General features: G+C 29.1%; 1 protein-coding gene across 1 annotated transcript in view; it reads left to right on the top strand.

The window, feature by feature from the left end:
- Positions 1-14,219, top strand: part of LOC113370849 (rab-3-interacting molecule unc-10-like) — a 54,622-nt gene extending 40,403 nt beyond the window's left edge. The window contains exon 4 of the mRNA XM_026611531.1: positions 14,104-14,219. Coding sequence (XP_026467316.1) covers positions 14,104-14,219 — 116 coding nt within the window. The remainder of the gene's footprint in view (positions 1-14,103) is intronic.
- The last annotated feature ends 1,688 nt before the right edge of the window (positions 14,220-15,907 follow it).

Below are 15,907 nucleotides of genomic sequence, written 5' to 3'. Positions count from 1 at the left end.
TTTATATGAGGAGCATTACGTAACATATCCCTTACGTAACTAACATTGGCCTATTTTACGGCAGTATTGGGTTCTCAGTTCGTATTGAAACATCCGCGGGCACTTTAAATAGTTTCTTACGTCATTTTATGATTTTAAACATTAGTGACGATAGGAAATTATCAAATATTTCGAAAATCAAGAATTCAGAAAAATACATTTAAATTCATTTATGAACAATAGATTTTTATAAATCGAACATAATTTGACGTTAATTTCCTAGTAAGTTTACAGCTTACATTAAATATTGTTGCACTATTTTTATAAAGATCTACAAAGGATTCAAATATTTTTAAGCTCGCAGAACGAAATGATAAAAAAATGCTAAATGAATGAATGAAGTGGCTTGTCATTGCTGGCAGCGCTGAGTACCTATACAAGTTTTTATATTCTAAAAAAAGAATATTAAAAAATATGAACCTATGAGAAGCTTAATAAAGCATAATTTATATTGAAGTTTCTATGAAAAACATATAGAAATAAATTGAAAAATAATGATACAAAGTCAACTTTAACGTGCTTTGATTTTCATATATAATTTATATCCATACCATGATAGATTATACTTCTTTATAAATATTTATTTTTAGTTCTAAACGCATATAAATAAGAAATATTATTTACACACTAAATATAAAATAGACTTTATTAATTCATATTGAATTTAAGTGTTTCAGAAAATTTAAATAATTTTTAATACACATTTATGTGATAAGCATCACACAGTAACCTTTTCTTTATACTTTTCCATCAGTATCCTTCAAATATAAAATGTTATAAAAACAATATTCATCATATTTCATCACATCGTATAAATAATAAATAGAGAACAAAATAAATGTCATTCAATATTTTAAATTATCCTAACTGTATTTTTTACCTGATACCTGTATTTTTTTAACGTTTTTTTCTTTTGTCATGTATTAAATCGATGGCATTTAATGCGCTCCATTTTATATGTATATATGTATATATATTAGGGTGGTCCTTAAAATGGTCATTTTCGAATTTTCTTGCTCCCAGAGGCTCAAATGGTTCCAAATTGATAAAAAACAATTCTCTGAAAGTTTTAGCTCTGTATGACAACCAAAATTAGAAAAATTATTTATGCACGTGGGTCTGCAAAAGCAGACGTTTTTTCAAAACTGCTCGCAATTAAAATAATATGATAAGATTACGAAGAATGTTTTAGTTGTTAAATTGCTAAATGTTTGGAATAATCTGTATCAAAATTTCAAAATTCTATGAAAATAAATCTCAAATTTAAAAGTGATTAAGCAGATTATTTACAAATATATGGAAATTTTTGCAATTTGCACTAAGGCATCAAATTACGAACACTTTTAAAATATAGTTTTATAATATTAAAACTTTTATTCTGTCTTTTATATTTGATAGTAGAATATATCGTCCATATGCAGGCTATTTAAATGCACATAGTGTATCGGACATAAGTTTCCTCCACTCGTAACTTTTGTCAACCCCCACAGATGAAATACTGCATAAAGGCATCTATAGTTTGACTTGTGTTTGCAATACGTAGTTTCAACCAATTTACTTAACTCGATGACATTTGAAGTGAATTGGTGAGAGCAGTTACTATAATAGATTTGTTCCTATAATATTCAAGACGAAATTGTACAATTTGTTTTATGATAACGCGACATTTGTAATCGATGTTGAGTAGATTTTATTAGCAAATTTAAATGTTAGTTTCATTGTGATCTATTCATTTTGTTCAATGTGAATAGAATAGGGTAGAGCAGGGCTTAAAAGTCCGCGGGTAAATGGTCCACCACCGATATCTCAACCCTATTATAAATATAGATTTTATTTTAACTAACGAGCGTTCCAAAAATTTTGCTAATTCATCATACAAAGCGACGTTCAGTTCTAAATTTTACCTCGTTACTGAGAATTTTTCTTTACCTTTGCTTAATGAAATACGATTTTTCCGTGAATTCGAATGCGTAACGGATTTATTGGCCTCGTTAGCGTGCTGACGCAACACTTAGTTATTTCTTATCAGTTAGTGACCTCCTTATTTATATTTTCACAATAAAAATCAGAGCGTGTCGCCTGACATAACGCGAAACAAGCCACTTGTGGCACTAAAACACTCACGTCGGGCCCTTATCGCATTTTAATCAATATCATGCTCTAACTATTTCAGGTGATACATGACGGAAATTGTTGCGATTTACGCACTGAAATGGTTATTTCAGTCATACGAATACGAAGGGAATATTAATTCATAAATTCAAATATCAGAGCTTACAAAAATATAGCTAATTTCTTATAAATTTGGGAATTAGTTCACATCGACAGCGAGGTTCTTAAATATAAATTTATAACCATTAATTTATTGTTTTTGCATATAAAGGTCTAATTTAATATTATCAAGGGTCCATTGATCACATGAGGCTCGAAAGGGGGACAGGAGTTGGACAAAAAATCACGAAATTTTAGAAGGAAAGAGGGGGTTTATTAAGATATCACGTGTTTTTGTGTTTTACTTAATTTAAAAAAAATCTAAAACTTGCACGATTTTTTCTATATACAAAATATACGTAATGTTGGGTGGAGAGATGGATTAATTTTAAATATCATTACATATCACTTAGGAGGACGAAGGTGCAAAAATCCAAAAAGCGATCACTTGATTAATAGATGCCCTCAAAAAATGTAGTTCAAATGTCATCAGATACTTATACAAATTTGATGTTAATTTTATATGTGGTTCTATAAAAGCTAGATATAAGTAGAATTTTATAGGCCGGTTGCAATATATTCTCAATATGTGTAAATAAACCTTTAATATTATCACGATAAAATTTTGGCGCTGCGTTTCATTCCGAATCTTAATAAATTTTTATAATGAAACCACATTTCATAGGCCTATACTATGATAGAATGCTTATAAGACCATAAACTTTATCTTAATACGAAGTGTTATAAAAATCGTTAAAAAATCAACAATTAATTAAAAAGAAATAGCGCGGCCGATTGCTACCAAAGTACAATCGAAAATGTTTGCTTTTTTTTGCTAATTCTGAAGAAAAAGCTTGGACAATCGCCTTGCAATTATAATCAACGCAAGTCTTTATCCAGTTTCATCAAATGGTTTTTAAATTTTTGTAATCAGTTCAGAATTTTATGTTGAAACGTGTATGGAGTATTTAGTACATTTCTGCAAATTATAATGAAACTGTTGGTGAAGTTAAAAAAAAACTGCAGCCAAAAATGATATGTTTGACCCTATGCATTGTTTTATGTCTAATTGTAAGATGCTTATAGTATTCCCATGAAGAATAGCAGATGTTCATGTACATAAATGAATAAATTCACATATTAATTTCAAGAAAAAAATTTTAATAATGAAAGATATTTTGTTCCGAATCACATTGTATAGATTACACCATTACCAGCTACAGATAATAATAGAAATTTGCGGGTTCGTCCGCTAAAAACACTTGATGATGAAACTCGCAAAACAAAGTACATCATCCTAATCAATTAAGTTTATTATCAAACAACGTACTACGTCATTCATGAATTTGTTTTACGCACGTTTGATTCATGAAATCCTATACGTTTAGAAATCAATTAGGGACTGGAATTAGCTATCTTTGTCGATAAATACAAATACGTGACGCATGAGATATAGGAAATGCTTATGGATACTAATATGTACAAAAGCCCACACATTCTGAATTTCCTATATTTGGTCACTGCAGTTTACTCAGGATTAAATCCTGTGCAGTAATATAAATTTGTCCTGGCGCACGATTAATTTAGAAACAAAGTTACTGGTTGGAGGTTCTTGATCTGATTTTCACGAGAAAATAGAAGTAAATAATAGATTTCTGAATAATAATTTGAAATAGTTTCATAAGCAGACATAGCAATAAATTTTATTTAATGCGACAATTATAAAATTAATTGACTTTTAAAATACATTTGGCGCAATTTAATTATCTAAAATTGATTTTTTTTACCCATGTAAATATCGCGTATTTCTTAAGTTTAACAATGTTTAAAAAAAATAATGTTGGTCGGTCCAACAAATACCACGATTACGCCCACATTAACAAATTGTGTAAATATAATGTTAGAATCGTAAACGCGATAGGAAATATGTTTTTAATTTGTAATAAAACTTCTTCCATGCATTTCCCCACACTTTTCATCATATTTATAACACATATTGTCCGGTCCATTTAAAAACGAGCTCCAGTCAATATGGGCGCAATATTGGCAATAAAAGCCCAAAATTTGCACTTCTAAATATTGCGCCAATTTTCACCACCTATTTGGTCACTACTGATTTCTACTGGGAAATTAATATATTGCTCACACTAAGTGAAGAATTATAAAAATTAACTTAGTAGATACAGACATTATTCAGTAACAAGTTAAATATACGTGTATTTATGTTACGTACTTATGAAATTTATTAAAACTGTCATTCGATAATTTAGGTTGTTGGGTTATAATTTAACCCTTGTAGCTGTGGAATGTATTAAACATTGATTTGTTTGTATTATGTATTTGTTGCAGTTCTAATTACAATCACCGATTTGTTACTAAGTTATAATGAAAGGAGATATATTTATTGGTTAAATAAATATATAAATATATATATATATATATATATATATATATCATTATAATGGTTGCTACCCCCTCTACTAGGGGTAGCAACCATTCCATGTGAAGCTTAATGCCCTGAAGGTTGTCACCTTCATGGCCATTATAATAAAACGAAAATACGTCCGAACAATACGTATAGTCAAAATTATGAGCAAAAAGCTAAATAAAGTATATTTAATATTTAAATTAAATAATGTTACTATTTATAAAAATATATTATTACCACAAAACAAGTTAAAAACTCCAGCCAACTATGTTTCATAAAAATAATTTTCTTGAATATTTTATACCTTGGCTTGCATGAAAAGCATGCTACACTAATGTTAGATTTTCCATTAAAGAAGTTCTTTGGCATCAAACGCCAGCCAGGCAAGTTTTTCTTCTTTTTATTTTCAAACCCACTGAATAATCTAAAGCGATTCCTGCATACACATAAAAATCACACACTCATCTATCTTGTTGCGGCGATGGTTGTGTTTGCGTTTGCGGAGCCACTAGTGCTGAAAGAAGATTTCCTTTGAAAACTTTTTACAAACGCGTAGAAAAACTACGCAATGATACTGATAAAAGTGAGATTTATTCTTGTTTTCAAAAGCGACGATTTAAAATTGTTGTACCCACTCTTTCTCAAGAGAAGATTCGAATTACAAAAAGAGACAAAAGTAGATAATTTTGGTGCTATTATTAATATTTGATTTGATCATATGAATTATATGGACTCCATATGTACCGAATTTTTGTTTTATATCAAAAAAAAAAAATTAGGGAAACAAAAAACCATTAATTATAAGCCTACATATGCAAATGAAAACCAAGAGAATTGTTTAAAAATTTTTTGGTAATAATGAATTTTGTGACTTTCAAGTCATAAAAATCATAAATATTATAATGGTGTCTTGAAAACGTTATAAACTTGAGATTTATGCATAATCTCACAATGAAAGCCACAATAATCTGGTAAAGAGTCAAAAATTTTGAATCGTGACTTAAAAGTTAACAGGATTAAATTAGCATGAAATTAATTTATTAATATTCAAAGTATTTTTGTTTAAAATAAGCGTAATTCAAACACTACATGAATCTTATATTAATTTTAGAAAAATATTTTAAAATAAAATATACTTTTGTTGATATATTTCAAATGTTAATTTAATTTTTGTTGAATTAAAGTTCTGAAAGTTTACCAGTAGTAGACCTTTTCAATATTGACAAATTAAATTAAATTGTGCACTCATATTTAAAATCCTGATACAAGACTTTAAAAATAAAACTGCATAGTATTTACTGAGCAAATATTCAAATATAAAATGCAATAACATTTACTTTGTCTGAAAATTCTTCATTGCAGTACTATAAAAAGAGAATAATAATTTATTATATGACGGAAATAAAAATATAATAATACCTGACTATAAAATATCACCTACCTATCTACACAGATTTAATCTGAAATTTTTTAATATTTATCTGTGACATATATTTCAATGTACTAATAAACAATCATTTGACTTTAATTAAAAATTATTAGAATTTTACTTTAAAATACTCTTCTGATTGTCTTTGAATCACACATTTTCTGGCAAAATGAATATACAAATAAATAGAAAAGTTTATTAATACTCTTGTTAATACGTTGATAATACTATTACAAAATAATTAAATATTCCATATGTTTTTTTAAATTGCAATATCTTTTGAAACTGCTAAATAGTATAACATCTAGTAACATAAGCGAATAGTACCATAAATATAAATAAATTGTAGTACAAAATAAAGGATAGTATTTTCATTAATATAGAATAAAAGCAAATAATGACAATAATAAAATTGATAAATAAAATATTAATAAATAAAATAAATTACTTATGTGTTTTTTAAAAGATAACTGAAAGAGAAGAAAAGTTGCAAAACAATACATAGCATAGATAATACTTGGTCAATACACAATTATATAGAAAATACGAATTAGCCGCTATGAGTCGATCAGGCTATAGTTTGGCATTGCATCTTTCTATTAGAGTTTTATTAGAGCTTACATTTTAGGTAAAAGTTTTCAGAGAGCTTCTTTATTTGACCGTTATTTGGTCGAGTACTGTCGTAGAGTCTATTTAGTAGAGCAATAGAATCTTGTCAGTGGGTCCCTTGATTTGTTTAAAAAACGCCTGATCACACCGCAAATACATAGTATTTGGACTGTTTTTGCTACCATTTTATATGAAGAAAGGTACGTAACATAGTGTTGCCATAACAACCAGATATTATACCAGAGAATTTGCCCCAAAGTTATTTAACGAATTTTCATACATTTAATAGTAGAACACAAATGTAAAATAAACTGCATATATCTCGTTTTGTTAAAAACTAATTCGATAACTGGCTTCATATTGTGAATAAAAATCTATGCACATATAAAAATGAACTTTTATTGAAAAAAATAAACACGTTAAAAGCAATTCGAGTATCGCAACTGGTGTTACGGTTTTCCCGTCTGTGCCAATCGGTTTTCCTTATTGGGCACACCGTGCTTTCCACTAGTCCTGTTCCCGTGGTGGTTAGTGGTGGTTTTATTCGCATTGCGCATATTGTATGGTACGTGAACTCGACCAAACCGTCTAGTGAACTGCAGTTTATTCCATATGTACGTGGGACCAACAAGTTTCATTAGATTTCGTTCGGCGCGCAGGTACCAAATCAATTTAACATCGCACGGAATAGAAAAACTACGAATCCGCATATGCGATCACGTTTCGAGTTAGCTGTTTTAAAAAGCAGATTTGGATGAATTTATAATAAAATGCGCGATGTGTAACGTACTGGTTTTAAAATTCCATTGGCGGGAATTGAATGATGCTTTATCTAAAAAATACTGTAGATGTATTTTTAATGAGTTTATTGGTCAGTCATAATCCTAGTTTTATATGCAATTAAGGCATTCTTGAGAATTTATACTCATAATAGTTTACATAATTTTTCTAAATCATTGTTTGTTGTATTAGATTTTACTGAATGTCAAATCCGGCTCGAAGGACCAATGTTTGTTGGGTTTGATTGATTTTTCAAAGGACCATAGATTTGTTATAACACTTTATTTGTAATATTATGCGTTTATTTTAAATTGATTACAAATTGTATTTGTATTTACAGTGTTTTCAAAGTTTAATTTGTACTGTATTGATTGATTGATTTTATAATAATTTTTTATTTGATTTCTTTTGTTTCTTTATCAATGCAATGCAATATGCATGCTTTGATTTTGGCGTGAATTATCATAAATATACAAATTTTGAAAAAAATTAAAATGATACAGATTATACTAATTATTATTAATTAACCAAGTCAATTTAATATCTACGAATGAAATTGCTTCTATTGGCAGGAATTGACAGTTGCTTTAACTAAAGTAATGCTGTATGCAGATTATATGTGTATTACTAATATGTTTCATAAACATAAGAAATGTATTTTATTTAAAAAACCTTGTTAATTTCTTAAATATAGCGTTGTTGATTTGGTTTGCAAGATGGATTGTTATGATTGTGATTGTTGCTATGTCGGAGAAAGTTTCTAATATATCTGTGAGCGAATGAATCAACATATTCACAATTCCAGCAATACAAGCAATTATAGAATCTTTTTTTTTTTAACATTTATTCTTTTATTCATGCTTTTATTGCAAACTATCCTACGACTTTTTTTAAAGTAAAAAATGTTAACCTTAGAAGATTTTCAGACTCAGTTTTTTTATCTTCTCACTTTTACCAGTGTGAATGAATGCAGTTGTTTTTTCTCACTTTTTGTTAGCTATCAAAACTTAGTTAGTTTTTTTAAAGCTGATCAACTCTTCAGCACCTTGTCTGTTGCATCCATATTTAAATGTTATAATTTACTGGCATATAAACTCTAATACGTTTATTTAGTTTGTTCTAAAACAAACTTTTCCTAACCTAATTTTGTATATTTTTTTACTGCCCCAATGAAGAAGTAAAATCCAATTATTCCAATTTACCAAATTCATGCTTTCTCAACATTTTAAGATATTTCAAACTTATTTTTAGAACACGAAATAGATGAAATAAAATTAGTTAAACAAAATAATTTAATTTATACAATTATAGGTATTATTTGCATGTTTGAAAGGCACTCAATACAAAATCAGTTAACTCAGCCAGTAATTTCATAAATAATTTTATTTATTGTGACTAGAAGCTAAAACTAAAGAAATGGCACGTGTTACTGGAAGTTAGAGTTTTAAATTAATTATGTACATATAAGCAACATGTACATTCTGTAAAATATTCAAAATTTTGAATACCATCCCTTACCCCCGCCATGGATGGCACAGTACCCCTATCTGGAACTAGTTCGCTATCAATCGTGGGCTTATATCGGTTCACCTGGCTGTGGTCGATTGCCGGCACGATCCTTCTATGTGATCGCCTTTCATGGAGAAATTGTTCGAACTAACAATGATTTATAATACGAAAGTACGCCATAGAAACACGACGACGCTACAGCCCAATTTGCTATAATAACTGCTCCAACAGCGCCCGTACATACTTAGCACGCCAGAGCGATACATATCTTACATAGTACATATTATATGTATGTACATATGATGTAGAGAGCTTTATGCGATCGTCGAATGCATAAAAGGATAATCAAGTGTTTTGGCAATTGACAATATTGTATCGGGACAAGATTTTTTCAATTGATACTTAATAACACATTACGATCTATGTAAATCACACTAGTGATACAAGTGGCAAAATTTTTACAAGGCCACTCATTCATATGGGTGTAATTTTACTTACAATGATATAACGATTTAACACCATTCAGCAAGTTAACAAAATCTAAAGAATAATATACAAGTCTATATAATTACACAATTACTAAGAAATATACAAATTAAAAAAATATCAACATTTTATTTATAAGGTAAATTGTAACGATTGCCATTGTTGTTATATTGGTGAAAGTTTTAATTTCATTAGTTTATTTACTAATTTAAAAAGACAATTCAATAATAGGACTCCAAGTATGGTAAATACTTCATATTTATTATTCTAATAATCATTTAATGGCAAAATTGTATTCTACAGAGAGAAAGCTTTACTACATCTGGCCATTCAAAACTGTTCTCTATATCTACAAAACCAAAACCTAAGCACAATACATAAATGCACTTTCGTGTAAAATATTATAATTTCATATCGGACCACACAAGCTAGTTTTAGAATTCATATTATATATTTTGGTCGAGATTACTATTGTTTAGAAATTGTATCTAATAAGATGTATACACGAAAATAGAACGAAATTAAAACACATTAAAAGCAAAGTTAAGCGATATTGCTGCTCATTTAGGTAGGAATTGGAATAATCACTTATGTATTAAAAGTAGGGATATTGTATACCTTACTATTTTGCAAGCTTTACAAAGATCTTATTTTGTATTTGTTAATAGTTAGAGAAGAGTTAATTAGTTTTAAAAATTTTGGTATTCTAAATATATTTGAAACGTGTCACAAAATATACTTAGGCAATTAATAACGGCTGAGTATTTCATTACAAAACTTAATTATGAATATTTTGAAAATAATATGTATGATCATCATTTTTTGCATTTGCTATTATTGGCTGAAGTATGTAATTAATACCGTATTTAAAATGGCAAATTTGTAGTAAAATTAGTATGATTTGGAAAGTCCTTATATCTACATATATATAAAAATAAGTCGGGTTTTCCTTCCTGACGATTTAACTCCAGAACACACGAACCGATTTCGACAATTTTGCATTTGTTGGAAAGGTCTCGGGCTCCGCAAGGTTTATAGCTAAGAAAATTAGTGGTGCATGGCATCGTGCTATTTAGAAAATCATTGTTTTTCACATGGGCAGTTACACGTTGCCTGCTCACGAGTTGGAAAACCATCCGCTTTGTTTGTGTTAACGTCAGACCAAAAAACAAAAAATGTGGTTTACCAAAGAGCACTTCAATGAAATGGATAATTTGCGGATTCAATTTCATTTACTTAGAGAAGTTCAACTAAAAAACACTTTATTTTTGTAATCGAAATAAATTCGTTACTGTTGTGCAATAAAATCAATTTTTTTCTTTTCAATTATAAAACAAGCAAAAAATTTCTTCATCTTTCTCACTAAACCATCTGGTGGCGAAACGGAGTTCGTCGGGTTTGCTAGTATATATATATATATATATATATATATATATATGTGTGTGTGTATGTAAATAATAATGGCAGTGATACTGTTTGCATCGAGTGAGTTGTCAGTACCTCATTACCGACTTTGGCGGTGCGACGTGCGCGTTCGCCGAGTTTGTTGATAAATTCAGCAAATCTAACGATGCGGTCGATTCGAGGGTCATTTAGAAGTGCCGGACATAACCTGAGAGAGTTCACAGAAATGTACATGAGTTAATGTGTGTTAGTCGAGGCCAGGCAGTAATTCAGTCAGTTTACAAACTTTCCCGACAAGAGCCGTGTGGCTCAACTGGCCGGCTTCCGATTGCGCTCCTGGCTGAAGAGAAAACAGAAGTGGGATACATACGTAGTAGTAGAGTTCCACATCGAACTCGAAATATACCATGAATCCTACAGTTTCAATTTATTTTAAATTAATAAAAATTAAATATTCTAAAAGTATACAAAATTTTCTTTATTTATCATTATTATTTCTTTATTTAGTTATTATATAATATAATAATATTATATAATAAATTCCCTTTATTTAATATGAGTCAATCTATGATTGATCATCACTCAATGAAAATGCAATGCAACTTAGTATTTCTATGTTCGTTCTATATATGAATAGTATTTAAATACAATAGAACAAATGACAAATTAAGCAAAATGAATGATTTATATATCTCATTACTATATAGAAAATAGAATATTCTATAGACTGCGTAAAAATGTGATATTTAAATTTACATATGTTGGGATTCATAGACATCATCACACAAATAAGTTGTTGCTCCCACTTCACAAAAATGCACCTACACGAACGATTGACACCATCAACAACAACAAAATATCCAAAAAATGAATTTTTAGTTAAAATAATTAGGTTTTATGTATACCATCATGTAATATTTCAGGTAACAATGGATAAGCAAAATAATGTTATTTTAATACTACCAGCACCTGGGTGAAATATGAGTTTATATGATTTTCATAGTTGTTGCATGGTAATAAAAAAATAATAATTAATTCAACACGACATACATTTTAATTTGTTGATTTTTTTTGTATTCATTATTCAGTGTTTTAATGCATCTTAAAAAAATAGTAATAGCAATCATTATCAGATTGCTACTACTATTGCAAAGCGATAAAATAATTTTCAAACTATAAAGTTGAGGTAAACTTTTTTTGTTATGATTAACTTGATGGTATTTGCTGACTGAGGAGCCAATTCCCGGATAAAATAGATATGTTATGGTAATGCTATGTTACGGGTCTATCTTCGTATGAATTGTTAGTATCACACTGCCAGAAAGCTATGTATTTGATATGCGGACAGGCGTTTTACACATAAAACCTAACTTCACGCATGTGTTATCAATAAAATATCAGAAAGATGCAATTATCGTAAAATTGTTATTTGACGCTGGTGCGTTTTGTAGGTTAGGTTTTATATGTGAAATGCTTGATGGCAAAGAAAATATATAGGTTTTTGACAATTTTTACTACCAATTCATAGAATGACCGACTCTGCCGCATAACAAACAAATTTTATGGCAAGGCTATGTTATGAAAAACTTCTCATACTAATTTGTTCTAAATATTGTCAAAAGCCATGTGTTTGCTGTGCAGTCAGACGTTATACTCAGGTTGTAAGATAAAAACTAGCTGTAAGTGGAATTCTGTCTTAAGGCAATTAGGGCATCGTGCCTTAAGGCAAATTGCTGGAACTTCCCGTACCAAAAATTATTATTTTTTTTTAAAACGATTAACATTTTTGAAAAAAAAATTACTTTGAAAAAATAAGATTTTTGAGAAACTATAAATTGGACAAAAATTAGTTTTTTTTGAAAAAAAAAATTTTTTTTAAAAAATTTTTTTTTAAAAAAATTTTTTTTTTTGAAAAAAAAATTTTTTTTCTTTATTTTGACATATTGTGGAAGATCTGAACTTTTTTTTCAAAGCAATCGTACTGCTTTAACTACATAGGGACAAAATATAAAGCGCGTAAGCGCCGCGTCGCTGTCTAACGCATAAGCATTGGTACGGAACCGAACAAAATGTATACTTATTGTTAAAATCTCTATAAAATGTCTGATAATTTGATGTGCATATGTCTAATGATCATTTTTGACCGCCAAATGGCTCATTTTTTTACTTTTTCCTCTATATCTCCGAAACCGCTGGACCTACCTTCATGAAAGTTGTATCGATTCTTCATCTTGTCAATACAAATAAAATGTTTTTTGAATTATTAAAATCGGACGCTCCATTCTCTTAAAAACTGAGTTACCGTTTTCGGAACTTTTTGCCCCGTATCTTCGGAACGGCCTGACCTGCCTTTGCCAAAAACTAATCAGAACGTCTCCTTATCAATACGGATCGAATGTTTTTTGAATTATTCAAATCGGTTGATCCGTGTTCCCGAAATCGTCGACGAAAATTTGTATCCGCACATACATACACACACATACATACACACACACACACACACATACACACACACACACACACACATACATCCATTTTTTCTAAGGTATGCCAAAATGTTCAGAAACCTCTGAAACGTAAAGATATATAAAAATTTTTATTTTCGATTTTTTTGCGATTACTATAACTTGCCCTACGGGAAGTTAAAAAACTAACCCAGAAAAAGCACAATTGTCAAAAAACGATGTGATAACAGGGTTTTTCTGACTCAGCTTCATAACATACGAGTGACGTTGCAGTTTATGTGTAAAACGCGTGAATGCACAGCAAATACATGACATTTTGACAGTATTCAGTAGCATAATGTTTGGAAGTTGGAGCGTAACATGGCCTTGTCATAACATTGATTTGTTGTGCGGCAGAATAGGGTCAAGAAATATAGGACCGTAACATAGCGTTGCCATAACATTTCTAATTTGTCGGAAAATTAGCCCCTATATAATTTTTACTATTACTTTAATAGTTGAATGAGTTATAACTTTTTTTTGTTATATAATTTACTGATATATTTACTGACTAGGTTAATTAGTAAAAAAGCAATGTGAAGTGATAATGTATTGCAAATAATTTTCTATTATTATTTGATTTATTTATTTTTCATCACTCGGAGAAGTGTTTTTTACCATGTTGTATTTCATATATGATTCAAAAGCATAATACATTTGAAATTCCATAGTTATTGGTGTGATTGCAAATCTATGTATTCCAGAAATGAGGCAACGAGAGAGGAATGCGAGATCGGATCGTCAAGCCATGTTAGACGAAAAGATCAAAAAGTTCCTGGGGGTGAGAGATACTGGGCTATTTACAGCCCCGTTCTTATAAAACGTCCGTTAATATATTGCCCCGACAATTTAATAAACTGTGCTATAACTGTGCTATCCGTTTTATTTTCAGAGTGTTTTGTCAATGTTTTATCTTTTCCTTTCTTGATATTAATGCTATACATATGTCCATGTATAACGCCTGCCTCGTGCTTTTATTATGTTTCTTATACATGTGTAGTATTTTTGTTGCACTGTATATTGTCTGTGCTTAATGATATTTGTTTATTGGTATTCATTGGCCGTTTTCACCTTTGTATCGCAAATACCATTTGTTGGCTGTATTGTTATTCTGAATAACTTTTGCGTAAATTTTCCATTTCTGTCGTCAATCATTCATTTTGACTTATCTCTCTTACCCATGCCAGGAGCTTTTTGTTTTGTCTAGTATACTTTTGTCTATTATTTATTTCATTTCATCAGACGGAATTCATAAAGGATAAATTATATCATGAAAGTATTCATTTTTTATTTAAAAGACGCGCTTTCGAAACGATTATATAGCGATGAAAATAATATGATACTAATATGAAATTAACTTTCAGATATTGATTTTATTGTGTAATAATACTTTATATAGCCAAAAGCAGCAAGCAGATCAACAGGGAGCAGTTTATTGAATTTATTTATATACGAGTGTCTATATACACATATTCATATTCATACATAAAATGGATATCCACATGTATATATATATATATATATATATATTCAATAGATAAGTCCTGGATTTTTTCAATATATTGATTGTTTCTTTTCCGAACAGTAAATCCAATAATAAAAAACAATTTGTTTTTTGAAGATGTTTAATACGACGTTTCGGAACTAGGTACGTTCCATCATCAGGTTTATTCTGTCAAATACAATGTTTTTTAAAATACTGATTAACATTAATTAACAATGGTCAATACAGATTAATTAGAAAAAAAAAATTTTGTTATAAAGGAATGGATTATGTACCGGATAGATAGTAATAAGACTTAACTAAAAAAGGTTTTATATAAAATTGAGAAGCAAAAATTATTTACCTGTAATAATTTATATATCCATATCACTAATATTTTTTTGTTAAAAACACTCGATTTTTTTGGAAGATATTTGTAGATGTTACGACTACACAAGACTTAAACACACTGATATGGATTTCTGTCTGCCAGATGTAAAGGACAAAGCACGGAACTCTTGGCAAAAATGATTTTTTATGGCTCTTGTTTGATAATTTACGAAAAAAGGAAAAATATTGCTTTAGTAAATGTTGAGAAATATTATGTATATATATATATATATATATATATATATATATATACATACATACATGAACATGTATATGCACACCTACATACTCATACATACATATGCACATATCTATATATTAATGTATCCACAATTATACACATGAACACATATGCAAGTGTATGTGTATAGTGTATACCCAAAAACATACATATAAGCATATATATGGATGTACATATATTATAACATACATACATGTATATATATACACATATTCAAAAACTATTAGGATTAATTATTTTTAATCAGGTTTAAAAAATTTAAATATGAGTCATGAATGATATTGTGATCTGATCTTTTATTAACACTTTTTGACGAATTCAAAAAGATTAAACTGCTTCCAGAAAAAAGTCTTTTAAAAGTACAATCCTCTCTATATAAAATATTGGGTTCAAA

This window comes from Ctenocephalides felis, unplaced genomic scaffold (genome assembly GCF_003426905.1).
Source record: "Ctenocephalides felis isolate EL2017-DRISC unplaced genomic scaffold, ASM342690v1 CF-g0.4_SCAFFOLD_01492, whole genome shotgun sequence".
Lineage (NCBI taxonomy): Eukaryota > Metazoa > Arthropoda > Insecta > Siphonaptera > Pulicidae > Ctenocephalides > Ctenocephalides felis.
This window is presented reverse-complemented; position numbering and strand designations above follow the sequence as displayed.